Source organism: Zonotrichia albicollis, chromosome 1 (assembly GCF_047830755.1).
Source record: "Zonotrichia albicollis isolate bZonAlb1 chromosome 1, bZonAlb1.hap1, whole genome shotgun sequence".
In the NCBI taxonomy this organism is placed as follows: domain Eukaryota; kingdom Metazoa; phylum Chordata; class Aves; order Passeriformes; family Passerellidae; genus Zonotrichia; species Zonotrichia albicollis.
This window is the reverse complement of record NC_133819.1, coordinates 56,647,043-56,666,898: the sequence shown is the minus strand read 5'-3', so window position 1 is coordinate 56,666,898 and position 19,856 is coordinate 56,647,043. Positions and strand designations below refer to the sequence as shown.

The 19,856-nt window shown below is 35.8% G+C and overlaps 1 protein-coding gene across 3 annotated transcripts in view; it reads right to left on the bottom strand.

Annotated features, from left to right (window-relative positions):
- Positions 1 to 212: 212 nt before the first annotated feature.
- Positions 213 to 19,856, bottom strand: part of ADCY1 (adenylate cyclase 1) — a 162,882-nt gene continuing 143,238 nt past the window's right edge. For 2 of the 3 annotated variants that reach the window (XM_026793409.2, XM_005487018.4), the window contains 6 exons: positions 19,676 to 19,792; positions 18,339 to 18,485; positions 17,856 to 17,954; positions 13,782 to 13,896; positions 11,654 to 11,778; positions 213 to 10,819 (listed from right to left, as the gene is read on the bottom strand). In XM_026793409.2, coding sequence (XP_026649210.1) covers positions 10,481 to 10,819; positions 11,654 to 11,778; positions 13,782 to 13,896; positions 17,856 to 17,954; positions 18,339 to 18,485; positions 19,676 to 19,792 — 942 coding nt within the window. In that variant the 3' untranslated portion in view covers positions 213 to 10,480. Of the gene's footprint in view, positions 10,820 to 11,653; positions 11,779 to 13,781; positions 13,897 to 17,855; positions 17,974 to 18,338; positions 18,486 to 19,675; positions 19,793 to 19,856 lie in introns of those variants that run through there. The other variant, XR_012580535.1, reaches the window with a different exon arrangement.

Here is a 19,856-nt window from a genome sequence, read left to right as displayed (position 1 = left end):
ATGAATACAACTTGATCTAAAAACAAACAGAAAAAATCCCAAACAACCTCCTGCCCCAAAGCCAAACTGAAACCAAAACAACAACATACAGCTGTTTATTCAAGCAATTTTTTCCTTTATTTTTAATTTGATTCCAGAAATTATAATAGTGCAAACACTCAGTATAAAAGTTGCAATAAGAAATTTACATTCACATTTAACATTTCAGTCCATTCACTTTTTAACATAAAAATAGGACAAATATTCAATTGCTCTTCTCAATTTAACAATCCTGAAAAAGACTGGAAGATACTCTACAATAATATATTTACATAAAAATAGACCCGTATTATTAATGAAAATTTATCATTAGAAGTTACCCAGTGTTAAGTTATTGTATTGTAGTATGTATATACATATACATATATATATATATAGCGTATAGCTTTAAAGATCAAAAGATTATTTATAGGTTCAGTGGGCTATAGAAGTTGGAATAATGACATCTTGACTTGTTCACTCCTTAAAGTTAGGACTACCCATTTTACCTATGTAGATGCTTCTTTTGTGATAAAGTAGGCTTCCTCCTGGTCCATTTGAAGTCACTGGAAACACCCCATCTGACATGGCAGAGGAATAGACAGTAGAATAAGGCTTGATTGAAAAATTAAATAATTGTTGAAGTTCATATTTTCATTAATTTCACTGTGCTGTAAAAAAACCTAAAAATTCCACTGAAAACTTTTATAACAATAAATACAGAGAAGAATACCTCAGTTTTCCCATATGTCTACCTGATGCAAGTAATGCTTTTATCCACTGAGTCTAAGGAAATATTCACGTTAGTCCAGAAGCAGGGCAGAATTTGCTGCAAACATCTGCAGATTAAGTAGATTAAGATTGCTCTTTCACAGTCTTCTTGCTGAATGTTCCAATTCAACCAACCTAATAGTACTCCAAGCCTGTATCTTTCCTCTAATATTTTAGTAAAGACTGGTTTCCAGACACAGACAACATGACTGCTCTTGAAATGGGTTTGCATATTCTTGGTAAACTACTAGGGAACATGAATTCTACACCACTCTTTCTTATCTGTGTCTCTTCTTCAGGCCCTTGAGCAGAGATGCTGCCCTGTTTGCCGATGGAATACTGAAGCCTTATTGCCCAGCTTGCTGCCAGCTGCTGGGGCCTGCATTCCCACCACAGAGTATGTTTATATGCCCTTTCAGGTTTGTTGTCACATGTACTGCTTCCTAACGAGATTTTGTATTATGTATTTAAATCCCCTAAACATCTATTATGTATAAAAAAATAAATTTTCTGAAAATGTATTTTCTTTTTGAAAAAGAAGTTTGACAACTATGTGACCGAGTACCTGCAGAGGGAGATGGTAAGGCTGGCCTGAGTGTACAGTAAACACCTCAACAAAAATATAATGGCATTGAACAACTGAGGGTGAGTTAAGGGTAGAATGGGTACCAGTTTCTGAAGAAGCACTATTTTTTGAGCTGTAGGATATATTTTACATGCAAAGAAGACTTATGTGGTGTTAAGAGGCAGGCAGGTATGTCTAGCTTCATCTCCTCTTATTGCTATGATATTTATTACATTTAAATATTTCTAGGATGCTTAAAATTATGAATAAGCCTATAATGGATTCTGTCATTATGTGTAGGCAGACTAATTTTGTTTATAGAACACAAGCCCTGTGTAGTCTTTTGCTTCCTACCTTAGGCTGCTGAACATTAATTATAAAACACTTCTACATCTTTTCAATTAACAGATTGGAGAAATGCTGAGCATCTTATTTCCAAGCAGACCCTATGTACATATGCCAGCAGGGCAGAAGTTAACCTCCAGACGGCAGAGAGTACAAGGACTTACCAATAGGATACAATTCACACAGATGTTACTTGCCACACAAGTTTTAAAGACAGGCATTTTAAGAGATGGGTCAAATTTGACTGAATCTGCTTGAAACTGTGAAATGTGTGTCAGAATTTAACTTCTGTCAGAATTTCAAAGAAAATAATATCACTGTTCTAAGATTCTCTGTATTGAGTTAACTGTACTAGAAAAGGCAGCTGTTCTTGGATTCTAGTTTTTAAACAAGTAAGCATTGCTTTCATTCTTACTGTATTTTCTAGTATTTTTCAAAGCTACTTCTCTGTAACAACCAGGAGTTTGAATGCAGAAAAGAAACTCTCTGTTTGCTCTAAGTTCAGTTTTGTACAGACAATTATGCTTGCAAATGGGAGCAAGTTATGCAATAACTTATTCTTTTCTTCTTTGTTTTTCCTTATTGAGCCTTAGTAATGTTACTGTAAAGAAAGCAGAAATTCTAAGTGAAGAAGAATCTCTACTGTAGCAATTAAAAATATAATTATCATGAAGCAATTTTGATGGAACAGATAATTATTTTTCATTTATATTTCATTGAAAATTCTTGATATATTTCTTGAATGGCATGTGAAATCTGTCTGAAAGAGACAACCTTTGCACCCATGTGCACTAAGCAGCAAAAGACATGAGAAAACACCTAAGTAACTTCAATGTGCCAGCTGAAGGTTTTCATAACTGATGCCACTACAGACAGGTCTTGGATTAAAGCAGAAGGTCAGGCACTTGAAAGTAAGACATGATATTGTGCATAACCACAGTAATTAAAGCCCACTTTAGCCCACAGCAAGAACCTTTTGTTAGCTGTTTTACCACCAGCAGGCTAGCCTACATCTAGCAAATCTGACAGTGCAGTTACAAGGTGTTTTGTAGAGGAGAGCAGCTAGCTTTGATAGGAGTCCCCAAATATCTGAAAATATTTTCTGCAGAATTCAGCTCACTGTATGTGCTGAGCTTTCTAGGAAACCTATTCTTTTCAGCTTGGGCCTGCATATACCTGTGTATGGCCTCCCTCCACAAACAAAGGGAGCGCTCCTTGCATTCACATAGCTGTACTGGCAGTAAACCCAAGTAGGAAAGGAATTAATAAAAAATCTTCACAGTGATGCATCACTTTTTCTTTCCTTCAGTTTTATGCAGGTGTGTAATGTCGGATGCCACAGAAGGCATACAATGGGGATCCTAATATAAAGAAGTAGATCCTCCAGCATGCAGTAAGGCACAAACTAAACCAAGTCCTTTCAGGACTTACACTATTTTTGTTAACCAATGCTAATTCGAATTCCAAGGTGCTTCCTAATGATCAAAAAAATAGATATTAAAGGTGACAACCCCCAACTACTTCTAATAATTCCTTTTGAAATTCTAGAAGTGGTTCACCAGGACACCTTGAATATTTTTGTAAATGTGACACAAAACCAAAGAAACTGATTTGACCATGCAATTAAACACAAGCCTTATTTTTGTAGCACTATGAATCTGGTTAAGTACTTCCAGGTCATACTTCAGACTTGTTCCATGTCACTGAGTTTTACCATTTACTTCAGAAGAGTATTGGCTTTTCACCCTTTTCTTTCAGCAATTGCTATCTCACAGGCTACTTTTTTTGGTTTTTTGTACTCTTGCTAACTTTGCCCATTTTTTTTCCTTCTTTCCTTCTTTTTATCCTTGCACCAATCAGATTGTAAATCACATCAGGCCACCCAAGCAGTGTGATATTTTGAAGAGGAATTAAAGAGTAACAGGCAGCCACTCCCTTATATGTACATTTCCCATTATTTATCTTAATATATTTATTAATGATTTAGATTTGGCCTGAGAACTCAGTGACAGATGGGATTAAAATGAACAATGGTCTAAAAATTGCCTATACAGAGTTCTGGAAAGTGGCAATCATAAACAGGGTGGGGTACAGGAGAAGTGTCCAGATTGTCATTATTCACAACAATTACACCACACTGAGATGTAAAACCCACGGAATTTGAGATGAGCTAGTTTATGACTGTTAGAAACCCTTTACTATAATTGAAGACAATCATCAGTACAAGGTAGTAGTTTTTCTATGCAGGCAACAAGGATATATTGTATGAACCTGCCTATTAATTTAGGATTACAAAAGTACTTGCAGAAGCTGTGCTGCTTAGTTAACCCTACGGTCACCTGATTAAACAAAAAAATTAACAGATTTCTGAGTTCTATTATAACACTAGCTCAAATTGTAAAATGCAAATCCTTATCCAAAGCAGAAAGTATTCACAGTCTACACCCTTTTCCCTTTGCCACAAGACTCAGTGTTATGCTCCTCAAATACTCCTTACAGCAATTATATAAGTAATTTGAGAAGTAATCCTGAGTTTTTGCGACATGGATATGACAACTTTAAAAAGGAAGTGAGCAAAATACTTTCAGAATTTTAAGTTTTCCTTCAGAATTTTAAGTTTGTTCATCAGCTTTATGGGAAAAAATCAGACAGAAGATTGGAAATTGATTTCTTATTTCAATGTCACTAGCTGACATCAGCATCAAGGTGTGGGCTAGGCTGTGATGCCTAAAGGAGGCATCTCTGGAAGCATGGAATCAGCAGAGAATTCAGATGGCTCAAAACTAGATAAATGCTATGAAGTTTCTCTGAATAGTTTTGTTAAATACTTTCTGCTTATAAACTATTTGAAAAATAAGTAAAAAATCTGACAGAAATAAGGCAACAAAATTAATTTATATATATGTATATATTTATATTTATATATGCACACACACACACACACACACATATATATATATATATATGTATGTATGAATCCAGGAAAACCACCTATTTGAATTATGTACTTTTCATATACAATAACTTATTATCCCATTAGAAATACACTCTGGGTAACATGGATGGGCCAAATTCACGTTCTTTGCCTTCCATAGTGTTGCACCTGCACACAGCAGAGATGGATTTGACACCTAGACCTTCTTGATACATCAAGTGCAGTATCAGAGAATAACCACTGAATGTCAGATACTACACCATTTTGAACTAGAGTATTGGTTTGCTTTTCATATTACAGAAAGTAGTTTATTGCTTCTAATGACCAGAAGGTACCTTATGAAGACAGCTTAGAGATAACACTTTTCATATGCTGTGTTATGGATCTTGAAACACTGAGGTTGGCAGATCACAATCATGAAGTGATTTTTCTTCTTTATTTGCTGATTGTATTTTGGTTAGCTGAATGCACATGCAACTAGTGATTTAACTGTGCCAGGAGTGATATGTCAAAAACATTTAAGGAAACATACTGTTTTGTTTTACTGAAGTCAGGCATGAATGGCATGCAGTAGATTGCAAGGAAAACCAAAAAATACATCAATTTTAAAAGGATATATAATCTCCATGCATATGTAAAATGCCTCTTACAAAAATCATTCATTTTTGTTAAAAGTGTGCCTTTTTGCTTCTTTTTTTACAAGTGTACATGCAACTACCTGTTCCAGCTAAAACTATTTACAAAATTTCATAGTACAATACATCTTTTCAAGTGAATAATACACGAAAGGCCAATGTTTTCTGTTGCTTGTTTAACACTGTACAAGATTAAAAATAAGGCATTATAATACAGGTTTATCACAAATTAAAAAAAATGTTGGTTTTCACTGTAATACAAAACTCTTAACTTGAAAGAATATTATGGCTAAATAGTCCTCCTGCCTGGGCAGAACACATACAGAATCTGGACTTGCTGATGTAAAGAAAATGCATTCTTTCTGCTACAAGCAGGAATCCAACGCAGGAAAATTATTCACGCTACTTATTAATGTATTCAGACTCTTCAAAGCACTGAAATGGCACAGGTAATATACTGTTTCCATTCAAATAGTGACACCCAACTACTTTATTTTGCCTGACAGATAAATTACAGGCAAAAGTGTGAAAGAGATTTCGGTGCATGACCTACTCTTGTTTACAGTGCTGTAAAATATTCAGTTCAGTATTGACATGAGACATTGCTATAACCCAAGGCAGAACTTGACCTACAGAAGCTCAACTCCTGACCTTTACAAGCAAATTAAACTGGTGATTGCTGCAGGCCTTATGGATACATAAGGGGATGCAGATTCAGCTCTAAAAACCTGAAGTTTTTGGCTCTCAGTCTCACCAAGGGAAAACAAAGGAAAAATTGTGTTTGTTTGGTGAAGATAATGGAGTGTCACTAGCCACAGGGCAAAGCAGCTACAAAAAAAATATGCATTTCACAGGCTGGGTAAAGTAGATTTCTAGTCAATGTAAATGGAATATGTTTGGAAATATCTAGCCAGTAATCCAATGGAATGCCAGTTTGCAATCTCAGCATAGAATATGAATTTAAAAACCACTTGAAGATCAAGGTAGTATAGGAATACTTAGAAATTACTTTTTTAGAAATTAGCTCTCAAGATTAAAGATCTCTGACACTTATATGTTTATATAAAGAATTAAAGACTTCTATTATTACTATTATCTGAAAGAGAAAGCATGCAAACTGACATGAAATATTGTGCTTGCTATTGACAGACATTGACATGCCAAAATGGCATCACTGCTTTTTAGCGCTTGTATCTGTTAATTGTTTCAAGCTAACAGCTGCACAAAACAGTGAACAGAAGTACAGGAGGCTATTCTGCCCACAAATCAACAAGTAACTATCCTCAGATGAATACTTGGGACTTTTGGTTTCTGTGGGACAGAGACGTTGATGGGGCTGCAGCAAGGTTACCTAGGCAAAAGGTGGAGTGCTTCACCAGAAAATTAATATATGCAAGACGGGAAATACAACTGCATGAAGCACAAAAAAAAAATTCCACAGAAATCCAGGGAAATCCTTCTGATGATTTTCAGGGATATTGGAGTGGGCCACATACCATCTTAGGAAAATTACAAAAAAAAAATTTTGCTTACAATCGGGCAGAAAATGTGCATTTATGAGGTTTACAGAAGTATTAATTCCATGTTTATTTTCCCTCTTTCCATGTATAAAACTTATTAAACATGTCAAAGAGTACAGAAGAGCTGAGAGATTAAATATGCCATTTAAAACTGTCACACAAGAGCTGAAATTAAACAAATGTGGACAGAACAGGAAAGTGGAGAAAAACTATATGAATAGGGAGGGAAAGCATAAAGGGAAGAGCACAGTTCATTATATCATGATTTCAATGGGCACTTAGCTTTCATTGTTGAAATGGCTGCTGAACCCTGCCTATCATTTTTACATTGTATTTGACTAATTTGTGTATTAGATGAACTTTCTTCAGAAATTTATACTGCTCAGTCCAGGACTACAAAGTAATATATCCTTTTCCCCATGGTAAAACCAGCAACAACATAATACAAATGTTGTATTAATGACAGGATAATGATGTTAATGGTAATGAACTTCATGAGAGTGATGTTAACATGGTCTATTGGAAGGCTCATGGTCCCTGCCTATGGCAACAGGGTTGGAACTAGATGATCTTTAAGGTCCATTCCGACCCAAAGCATTCTCTAAATCTATGACTTAAAGTCTGGAAACCAACTCCAAATATACCATTATTGATTCTGTAAGCTAGGAAATACATACCAGCTTGCCTGCAGTACCAAGAAGCCATCCTGATCCACTCAACTGCTCTAGGAGGCAGAGACCTCCTCCAAAAGCGCAGAATGAGAAGCTGATGTTGGACTGTGCCTGTCTGGTCCTTTCCATTCAACATGGAAAAGATTTTTACAAAAGTAACATGCCTTATTTGGAAAAGAGGATTAGGCTTAGAAAATCTTTGGGCCAATTCTAATTAATTATTACCTGCTAATAATTTAAAATGTTAACATGAATAATCTAAATTTACCTTGCTACATGATCTTCCACTGATATTACCAGACTGGGAATGGTCTGGTAAAGAGAACAGTCACAAAAATATCCGCAGAGGGGACAATTCATTTGTGCTCACTGTCCACTCAGTAAAAGATCAAAGGAACAATGGCAAGATGCCTATATCTCGAGCCTAATAAAAAGAATAACAAATAAGTAATTTCACTGAAATGGGCAAATGGGTCTGTTTGGTCGATGTTTTCACATACTACCAGGATGTAGATCCTACTTCTAGGATCATCTAGAAGATGCTTTTATTTCATTATTATCAGTGAAATTATACCAAATTCATTGAATTCAAAAATTGTGTAAAATGGGTTCTGTGACAGAGGAACTGAGTGATTAATGCTATTGCATATAATGCTTTCCAGCTTGTTAAATGTTTGACTTACCCATCTGATTATTTAGTTCTTACAAACCTGTTAGAGAACATAACTGTGCAGTGTGCTTTACATGAATACTACTTACTCAGTTTATTTTTAAATATTTCTTCTTTTAAATCTGTGTTCTCTACATGTATGTATATTTTTAAAATTATTTGAAACTCTCAAAACCAGAAATAAATTATTCTAGAAGAATATCTGTGAACTGGGTAGCTCTTAGAGAGATAAAGAAATGCAGTGACTTTCTTCAACTCAATCAGGGAGCATATTACCTGTACAGTACAATTAAGAAGCAGTTCTCAGGTTTTTACAGTCACTTGAATCATAAGACTAACTTTGGCAGCTTTGTAATGAAGCACCCAGCAGACAGTGTACATAAAAATTAATTTAAAACTCTGCTGAAGAACACTGGAGTCCCACAGTATCCTGAGTGGAGAGCAGAAATTCCTGCAACATTTCTTTAACCATTTTCATCTATTGACGACATGCTGTATATACTTTTAATGCAAAAAATTACTGCTCCAAAGCAAAAGCTGATAAGAGGGGGCTCTCTCAGAACTTTCTTTCCACTGAAATCTGCTACAAAATAGGCCCACCAAAGGGAAGTGTGAAACTTAGCACATGAAAATTTTCTGTTGTACAATCTGTAAAACTTCTGCATTCTGGAGTGAGGTTTTTACTTTTGTGGGTTGTTTTTTGTTGGTGGTTTTTTTGACTTTGGCTGTTGTTGTTGGTTTTTGATCTTGTTTTTTTTTTGGGGGGGGTGGATTGTTTCGCTTGTTAAAAGGAAATTTTGCATGTTTTTAGGCAACGTAAAGTTTTACTTCTCTTTTGGGAAGCAGAGGTGGTTAGTTAGCCTGTGAATCCCCATCAGGACAAAATGGCACATGTCCATGGAGTACATGTCCCTCAGCAGGGTGATTTCAACTGCTCCCACCTTGACTATGGAGTTGCACTCTACATTTCACATCCGGATCATCACTTCAGTATGAAACCATAAGCCATATGATTTGGGCAGTAGTAGAGAAAAAAAGCAGCCACAATATTTTCCTTTTTATGCAAATTTAGAGCAGGCCTCGCTCTCCTGGCACATTTACCAATGCTCCTCATTTGGCAAAGTTTGACTGTGCTTGTTTCTCAGAGTTATAGCTTTCTATAATTGTACAGCTTTGAAGAATGAGTCTGGATAGAATCAAGGTGTAATAAAACTGTGGCATAAATTTAAAAATCAATTAATATATAAAACTATGTTGCCAAACATACAAATGTCACAAAACTAGCAGCAGCATGTTTGCCGCCAGTACACAACTGTTCCTTGAGCTGTTTAGAATGGTAAATCCTGGACTTGAGCCACAGGACTTGTGCTATTTCTAAAAGTCTGAAATAATACCATCCTTCTGCTCCTCAGTAAAATCAGCACTGTACATACAGGACTGTTTCTATATTGCAGAAGCGTATTGCCGTGCTTGCAGGGTGGCTCCTCTGTCTTGCACAGAGTCAAATGACCTACAAAGAGTCAGCAAATTCTATGCTCTACCACGCTTGTATTTTTTATTTAATGGAAAGAATATATATTGTTCTTTTGCATAAACTTTAAGCTCTGTGATTTATCTACTTTATATCCTAGTGTAATGGTTTAACTGAAAGTTTTTGTAAGTTTTTGTAAGTTTTTAGAGCATGCAAAGAGAACAAAAAAAATATATAGGGTTCCGTAATTAGCTGAATCCAGTTTTCATTAATCCTCCATTAACAGCTCAATAAACACTCTTCTCATTGTATTAATTCATACACTGGGAACACGTTTCTCAAAGTCTTACTGTAGCCCTGGAGAGTCTTTAGGTGTTCCACATTCCATGGTTAAATGCAGCTTTGCTAATCCCAGGCCCAACAATTCTGGCTATGACAGAAAGAGAAATCTCTTTGCTATGTCTCTGCAGGTGGATGTGTAAATAAATACATATTTTTATGTTAATTTCTATAAATCTCTATTAAGTCTACACAGAACTGTTTGTATGTGTGCATATATGGATTAAAACATGTATATATACACACACACATAAATAATTGCTTGCACATTTATCTGTTCTTTTTCACTTACTGTTTAAAAATGCCAAGAAAATATGCCTCATTTCCAGAAAATCTCATTTTGACTTTTCATAACAGAATTGCTAGCCCTTATATGTTCCATCCCAAGAGTTCATTACACAGTCCCCAAGTTCTCTTTGGTTGGGTTGTAGTGGTCCTTGATTAATGACATGGCCTATGACCTCTGACTTCTTAGTAAAAATTCAGGCAACCATTGCTCTCCAAGTTCACTGCAAGTGACACAACCAAATCTCCTTTGTTCTATGCCTCCTTCACAGCTGGCACAGAAGGAAGATAATGCAGTGTTTGGTTTGTGTGAGTGGCAGATGCTTGACCTGCTCCAAGACCAGGTTTTACAGGAAAGCTAGCAACTGAGGACACGGATGGACAGCTGGTGCCCAGTTTTGTCTGAATGTTTGCTCTCCCATAAGGGTACATTTTCCGCTCTAAGTTTAATGACCGTGTTTGGGAATTATTTCCATCAGCCTTTCCTTCCAGGAAATAGGTCAACATTTCACCTTTTCCCTTTACACTAACTTTACCCCTGCACACAAATTCATAACTGCATCTTTTTAATATCCGCTGAACTTCTTCTGTCACCTGAAGACAGAAAAAAAACCAACAAACCGTTACTTTTTTCTGTTCATGTAGTTGCCCACCCCTCTCCCTTTTACTTCTTAGTCATGAAATATGCATAAAAGAATGGGTTATCACCTACAGCTGCTCTCAGGCTCACTTAGAATTTTCTTTAAGAAGTAAAGATCACTGATAAAACTGGAATCTGAGCAGCAGAATTTCTGGTCTCGAGTTAAATAAATACACAGACAGATTAAGCTCCATCCAACAGAAATATGTAGCCAGATTGTAAGCTGTATCAGTTCTAGTGATGTCAATTTGTTGCAGAAGACCTTTTGGTCCCTGAAGAGAAGACAGATATTTTGGATAAGTTACTGCAGGTGTTCTCTGAGCTTTTGAGAGGAACACCATAGGTTCTAGTAGTAGAGCAACAATGTTCTCTGTCTGCATCACCTCTCCAATCCAAAGTATCCAAGCAATTTTTAGAGCTACATAAAATGTGGTAAGATGAAAATGGGCATAGATCCTTTCCTTGTAGGTCTTATTTCGGCAAAAGTTCTACAGTACAAAGACCAGCAGTGTTAACATTCCCAGGCTTACCTTCAACTGTGTGCAATGAAGCAGAAAACTCTTGTTTCTTTTGATGGGAAATTATTTATTTGAGGATTTCATTGTCTCTAAGGAGTGAAGTGCATAAGACAGAGAAGAACTATATTTCTGATGGTGAGTCGTCTGGAGAGTGTTGCCCTCTCCATAAGAACAAAGAGAGGCTGTGTTTTCTTAGTGTTCTTGAAAATGTAACCACATATAAAACAGGAAGTATGTAAAGTTTGCAAAATTGTCTTGGAAAGCACTCACCTGAATCTTTCCCTGCACTCCAGTACTATCCATCCGGCTGGCAACATTCACAGTGTTCCCCCAAATATCATACTGTGGTCTTCTGGCTCCAATGACTCCCGCCACTACCGGCCCAACATTGATACCTAAAATTAAGCAATTAATTTGGTTTTCACTGCAGCATATTATCCAAAGAAAACATGAATCCTGCAAAACAGATTTGACTTACGCGTCTTAGCTTTTTTTTTTGTAATACAGTAATACATGTTAACATCATAAAGCTGAGTCAAGGGAAGTTTAGGTTAGGTGTTAGGAAAAGGTTTTTTACCCAAAAGGGAACTGAGCACTGGAACAAGCTCTCCAGGGAAATGATCACAGCAACAAGCTTGACAGAATTCAAGAAGCATTTGGACCATGCTCTTAGATACATGGTGTGACTTTTGGGCTGCCCTGTGCAGGGCCAGGAGTTGGGCTTGATGATCCTGATGGCTCCCTTAAATACTCAATGATGCCTTAGTATATTCATGATTCTATGACTAAATTAATGTAAGTGGACTTCTGCATTTGTAAAAGTCTTAGAAACACAACAAAGACATTCCTTGGGATATCTTATTAGAAGTGTAATTTGTGATTACAAATGTGATTGACAACATAAAAATATGATTCTTCTGTGGATTGTTAAAAAAATCCAATATTTGCTTAAAGAAAAGAACTAACCAGTAGTAGCACAGAGTTTAGCTGAAAATGGGGCAAACTGTTCAAGATCTTTAATTGTTTCCTATAACTTCCACTGCAGTTTCATATATAAAGCCTTTTAATTGAGGTTTTAATGGAGATTCTCCAAGTGGAACAGAAATAATGGTCTGGAATACACAGAGGTTGGGGTAAGGGAAGTGTGTCAGGTTGGTTGTTAGTACTAGACAACTCAGATCCCAGAGACAGTAGAAGAGGACAAAAGTATGTCAAAATGGCTCAAGCATATTTTTTTGGAAACTGCAGAGCTCAGTTCTACATTTCTGACTGATTTCAACATCTGGTTTGGAATATAAAAGAGGATGTTTCTTCTGAGTGTTTTGAAGAGTTGCAGATACTGAACCCTGCATGAGATTCTGTGCAAGGGCTTTTCTAGACAATTTATGCAGAAGAATGAGGGTTAGATATTTGATCCTTTGTGAACCTGGAAAGACAAGTTCTAACAGAGTTCAAAGAGAATTTGGGGTTTATAATTATTAGGATGTACAGGAGGTCAAAGATATATAACTCTTCTGTTGCTGCCTTTGATGTCTTTGGTCTTTTTCAATCTTCTGCTGCTAGCAACCTCAGTTTTCCTGTAGCCCAGCTCATTCTCACAAGTCAGCCATGAAAATATATAGAGAAAGAAGCTGGAGAAAACTATTAGTGTTAGAATATGCAATAAAATGAGAACAGCAGTAGAAGCACTGCTGGAGAGGAGCGGGATACATGAAAAAAGGGAAGCAGGGAACTTGATGTCTAAGAAGGCTGAGAGAAATGAGTGGTACGACATAACGTAAAGGATTGCATGGGAAGGGTTGTGTTGTGCAGACCAGAGGATTGGATTTGTTGGAGCAAACAGGACTAGTTAAGGTGATTTGGTGTTTGCGGAGAAAAAGTTCCCATTGCACTTTTAATGCCAACAAAGCTTTTGCAGATGCAACTTAACATAATACAGTAAGACTCAATTTTCAGCAGCTTAGCAATGTGTCCCTCAGCAGTGTTAATTTGCAACTCTAAAGCCCTTTGGCTCTGGACAAGCTTGTTTAAGTATTTTTTCAGTGCTTGGGGTAGATTCAATTGTCACTCTGCCCAGAGGCAAGCTATTGTTTCAGCCTCCAAGTGTAAGCCACAAGATTGGGTACACTCATAATATTGTATAAAATTAATGGCGCACTTTCCTTTTAGGGGTGCATAGATTAAGTAAGCACACTGGAATTGGAGGGAATTACAATTCTTAATACTAATGCACACCATCCAGACTGCTGACCTTTTACATGGATGTGACTCTCTCAGTAATGGAGAATTCTCAGTTTTAATCATGAGTGCAGGACAGGTAATCCTTCATTGACAGCATAGGAAAAGCCAACAAAAACTGATCTTCTGCTTGTGTGATAATTGTAGAAGCGTGACTTACCAACTCGTAGGACAAAGTCATTGTAAGACTGATAGTTGATTTCATCAAGAACGTCAAACATCTCAATTGCAAAATCTGCCAGTGTACTCAGATGAGAATAAATTGATTTTTTAGCCTAGAAACAAAATAGTGTTGCACATTAGATTTGTACAGTACTGAGATGCAGGTTAAATACTAAAGTGAAAAATAATGAGAAGCTCAAACAGATGTCTTAGGAAAAGAATCTAACCAATTTTTTTGTTTGTGAAGGGAAAATTTAGGTGGTAGCTGCAGCACATGCATTTTTTTTTCTGCTATTTTTTTGTTCCTCTCTCTCTCCTTTTGATTTCTGGGAAGAATGGAAAGCAAAGTTCCCATGGTAAAGTGGTTCTGTTGCTAGAGAGCTGCAGATGTTTGTTTTGAGTGTGGCAGGGAATATAACCTGCTTTCTTACAAAACTACTTTGCCTGATGATTATTAATAACTACAGTTTCTGCCCTCTTCTTCCTTAGGGGATTGTGCTAGCTCCCAGCTTCCATGGGGTGTATGCTGTTCGCATTGACAAAATTCCTGTTAGGTTTAATCCTGTGAGGTGCAGAACAACCCTGTGTTTTTTCTTTCCAGGCAAGTTGAAGGGAGCTGTTATCAAATGCATCTAAATGAACTAATGTTTTTTCTCCAACAGAGATCAAATGAAATGGTGAAGTATTAACTTGTAAATAAAACCCCAAACATAAGAAAATAATTTTTACGAATTCAGTCTTATTAAACTGTGCAACTAATTTCAGAGGATATTGTAGATTCCAAAATTTAGCAAGCTTCTAACATAATTCTAAAGATCATGAAAGAAATATTTGTACAAAGTAGTAAAAATCTAAGCAGCATATTATTAGACAGTGGAAAAGAAAGGTTTGCATATTTGTTTTGTATCGCATGCTCTTCCCCCAGGATCTAACCTTGGTTAGTTAAAGACAGATTACCAGAATAAATCTTTGACTCAAGTCAGTATGACTGCTCCTATGTTCTGCTCTTATTTGAATAAGAAATATGAATTTTTAAACAAATTTGATAAGTGAAAGTGGGCTAAAGGTAGGATATGGTGAAAGAAATGCAGGGTCAGTGGCAGCTTCAGTAGGGTGTTGCACAACAGGACTGTGCAAGCTGGCATGAGATAAAAGCTTGCTGAGTTTTGCCATGATAGTGAGATTTTATAAATGCAGTGCTAAACAATGGCTGAAAAAAGTGAGAAACGGGTTGCTATTTCCTTCATTCATCTCAGTTTGAAAGGGTTGCTTTATGTGGCTAGGAAATTTACAAAAAATTATGAAAGTCATCCTTGTGCCAGTCCCAACTTTTGGGAAGGATATTTTTATTTACCTGCCTGAATGTCTGGCATTCTGCTTCTTTCACTGTGAACTAGATAGTTCTACTCTTTTCAGAATCACCAAAACATGGAAGAACAAGAATTAAGCTTAAAGAGCTAACGGATGCATTTCCAACAGAGAAGGATAAAATATTCAATGTCTGGAGTAGGGGGTGAGCAGTGCAGAGTTTTATTTGATTTCTAATCTTCTTTATTTCCTCTCTTCCATTTATTTGCTGTCTGATGAATGTTCTGTTTTCCTACAATGCCCTTCAAGGTTGCAGGAGGAAGGACTGGTGAGAAATACTGAGTGCACTGCAGGTGACAGATACCTCTCAATAGGATTAGGGCAAACTCGAACCTGCACTGAAGAACACAAAGTTAGGACCCTGGTGAAGTCAGGATCCTGGTGAAAAAGAAATAAAATGAATTTATATAGTGCAAAAGATCTACAAAGGGTTTGGTTTGTGTGCTGCCCTGTTGATAGAATAAATTATTATTTATTTAAATATCAGAGTAGTTACTGGAAAGACTGCTCAGAGCATCCCAGCAAAGTCACTGTGATAGAGGCAATGAGCATTTACTGTAGTCACCTGCTGAAGTCAAGCTGCAGAAACAGGAATCCAGTAAAATATGGGATTTAAATATTTAATTTCATCAGGGTACTGGGCTCTTAAGTACATAAATATCCTCAGTTAAGAGTGCAATTAACCCCATCCACTGCTTTCTGTTCATGTCCAAATCCTAGTGTGAAATTAGTGATTCAAAATAAGAGGCTGTGCCAGATTTTCTGTTGAACCTGGACACTCCTGCCAGAGGGCAGACCAGAGGCACATATGACTCCATAGGATAGCCCAGGGACTGTGTAAAGCTGGCTGTGATTGTCTGTGTATGACAGGCTAGCCAAGATTATCAGATTTCTAATATACAAGTGTATGATGAAGAACTACTGGGAAACTGGCGAGAGGATGTGAATAATTTCTATTAATTTGCATCACATGAACAGTAAGTAGACATCACAGAAGAGCTGAAACCTTAAGTTAAATAAAAATTATTGTCTGTTTCATATGACAGACAATTTTTATGCAATACAGAATTTTAAATAAATTCTACATATATAGAAAAAATCAATATCTTCCCCAAGATTTAAAAGGAAGACAAAGTTCTGTACAAGATTTTCTGCAGTGATTTAAAATGCATTACTATAGTAAGTTCAGAACAGTATCTTCAGTACTGGACTAACTCAGTTGACCCTTCACTCAATAACTATAAAATACAAGAGACAAACATGTTTAGGTTTTGGAACGTATGCCAAAGTTACCCAATAACACACTTGTTTTGAGGATTATAGTTCAAAGAGCATTTATAGCAGACACAAAAGTATGCCACTGCCTGTTTGCCTCAGATCACACACTGAAAACATTCTAAAGATCAGTGTTTTTTAGCTGTCTCAGAACGCATGAGTGAAACATTTTAGGATAAACATATTTTTAAAAATACCTCTTTTTTTGGGTAATGTATAGATTTCTAGGAATGATACAAAGGAAGGCATCAGCCAGAAATACTTTGCAGACCAGAAGATTAGTTGTGTAATATACTCCAAATAATTCTAACCATTTATTTAAATGTGGTCTTGTTTTTTATTTACTTAACAGGGATAGTTGTTGCTAAAAAGTCCACAGGGCATCTTCTGGTTGTTGGGTTTTTTTTGGTTTTTTTTTTTTTGGTTTTTTTTGTATTTTTTAATGTTATTTTTCAATGCTAAACAATATGCACTATTGTATTCAATATATGTCTACAACATATGTACATGCATATCAGAACAAGGGAGAAATGTCTGAAAACTCTAGGCAGATGAGGTGAATGGATTGCTTTAATTTTCATACTCTTCTTATATTAGTAATTTTATAAAATTTTAATGATTTAGTTTTATTAGTGTAATTACTAACATGCATAGTGCTCTGTATACTATGCATATAATATGATGCTCACGGATTTTTCTGACTTTTCAGTTGCTGCTTGGAAATCTAGGAAATCTCTGTTATAAGATAGTAACTTAAGATAAGAATAATACTCTAAGAGATAATCATAAGAATACAGAAGAACTGTGACACAGGGACAGTGGGTTTGAAATGACTTTGACTTTTTTTATTGCTGAGTAATTAAAGCGGTAAATAGAATGCTAATGGTGGAGAAAAAGAAGAGCTGATTTGGAGGGGCCAGGTACAGTGCAGCACTGTACCTAGCACAAAGTTCCTGTCCATGATGGGGGTTGGGAGAGGATGTTTATTTTAGTTAGAGGTTACATTCAGATTTCAATATTAAAAATATATATAAAAACTGCATTTTAATAGTCTTCTGCTAGTTTTGCAGCAATTCACTACACCCAGAGTATGCCTTTTCCTGCATCTTACAAGAACATCTAAGATACCAGGTTTAAAGGTAGGTTTAAAAGTTAGATTTAAAACACTACCCCTGATTTAGAGCATTTTATACACCAACTTGCAGGGAATTCAAAGCTGCAGACAATGAAATCACAAGAGAAGCCACATAAGCAAGTGTGGCAGTTTTCCTTTCTGGCTCCAGCTGTTCTTTGAATTTCAGGTTCAAAATGTAAAAAAGTCATAAAATTTATCAGTAATCGCACAGAATTAGTTGTGTTTCTGATGTTCTTCTGGAAATTGAAGGAAAATGGTTCCTTCATATAAGACTGTTATGTAAAATCCTCTCACCTTAGTTCCTGAAGTAGGTACGAGTCCCACAGCTGCCATATAAGTACTTCCAATTGTCTTGATCTTTTCAATATCCTTATAATATTCTTTGTCCATAAGCTTTGTTTAAAACATAAAACTGTTAAATATTACATAACATTTTAGACAAGCAACCATAGTTATCAGACATTATGTTCAAGTTCATTAAACCATATCATATTTGCTAAGTTGAGTCTTGCCCATTTTGAGGTCAATGAAAAAAAGTCATTAACTTTCATTTTTGATACTCTTCCTATATAAGAGAAATTTTAGGTCAGAGTCATGTGCCTAAAAGTACAAATTTGGCACCTTAGAGAAGACCAGTGGACACAAACTATGATTAAATAGGAAGTTTATAGTATTGTTTTAGTAAACACTTCAAGATACACTGATTTACTTCAGATAATCACGTTGATAGTTATCTGATAGAACTGGCATGGTCAAAAGACAGTGTTTAGACCTTACCTCATCAAAATCAGCAATAATTTCATTTAACAGGCGTAAACATTCCACTCCCATATTATTGCCATCCAGTTCGATGTAGAAATCATTGAAATTTGGGATGGAAGCAAACATCACTCCCACTTGTGAATATGACTGGTAATAAAGGTCCTGTAGTTCATAGGCAGATATAATGTTTATTTAAAAAGATTAATCTAAATTTAACATCATTATTACATTACCATGCATGACAAAGGCCATCAGTTTTTCTAGAGAAAAAACCAAACTTCTTAAAATAATGTTGAAAGGTATCTTCACTTAAGACCACAATATAAAGTTAACACCTAAGGTATTAAACCAATTTAAAACAACGGAGGGTTTTTTTTTCTGTTTAGACATAGAAGCAGTGAGCCAAAATTTGGACAAAGTTTTAACAATTATAGAATGTTTATTGGACAAGAAAAATAATTACGTTTTCTCAATCTTGTTTTATAAGCAAAATAAGAGATGGACCAATTTTATCCTGTGGTCCATAACTGGCCTCATTCCTTAAAGTGCTTCTATGTGTTGTGGAATATAATATAATATAATATAATATAATATAATATAATATAATATAATATAATATAATATAATATAATATAATATAATATAATATAATATAATATGTCATATCATGCTGTTCTGTATGGTAAGGTTTCTGCTTAAAAATTTGGATGACTCAAAGAAAGCAAAGTAACTCTTCTGAGGTTCAAATACTTTGACCCAAAGTCTCAATAATGGTATCATGGATATTACAGCTACTCCAATGCTGAAGGCTTTCAGATGACCAGAAGGACTCTCATAAGGCCTTCTTGAATGAACTTATTGAGTCACTGCAGCCTTGTATGTTAATCTGAGGCTTCCTTAAGCATGTAGAATTCTCTGTTTTTAACTTTAAATAGATGTTTTTGGTAATGGTAGCATACTTTCCAGAACCAGAGTGGTTAATACATAAATGTCTGGCAGTTCATGCACTTCACCATTCAGAACCAAACTGAGCTCATGCAATACTGTGATAAATTCCAATATCTACATTGATTGGGAAATGAAAAAAGTGATTTACATGCAGGTACTTGGTTACATTGATACTGAATGACAACTTTCCCTTAGTCTGAATTTTATTAAAATTCTTCAGAAAAGGAGGACCATACAGCAAAAGAAATAATCTAAAACTAATTCTTGAACGCAAATTTTTACAAAGCTACTGTTTTTACATGAGCAAAGTTTTTTTCCAAGCTGTTATTGAAAACATACAAGTGTAAGGTGGCCCAAGCAACACAGGCCCATACAGCATGTATTTAAATTTTATCTTGCTTTACCATATTTCTTGGATTAGACATAAGAAAATGCTGTGCAACATGGGCTGGCAACAGGTTGAAAAGAATTCTTTTATTATCCAGCTTGACTCTCTCCATATCATCTCTCTCTTCTTCTGCCTGTTGGAATAGAGGAGAAGAAAAACCTTTACAAAAACCAAAAACTTAGCTGAGCCTATTTATA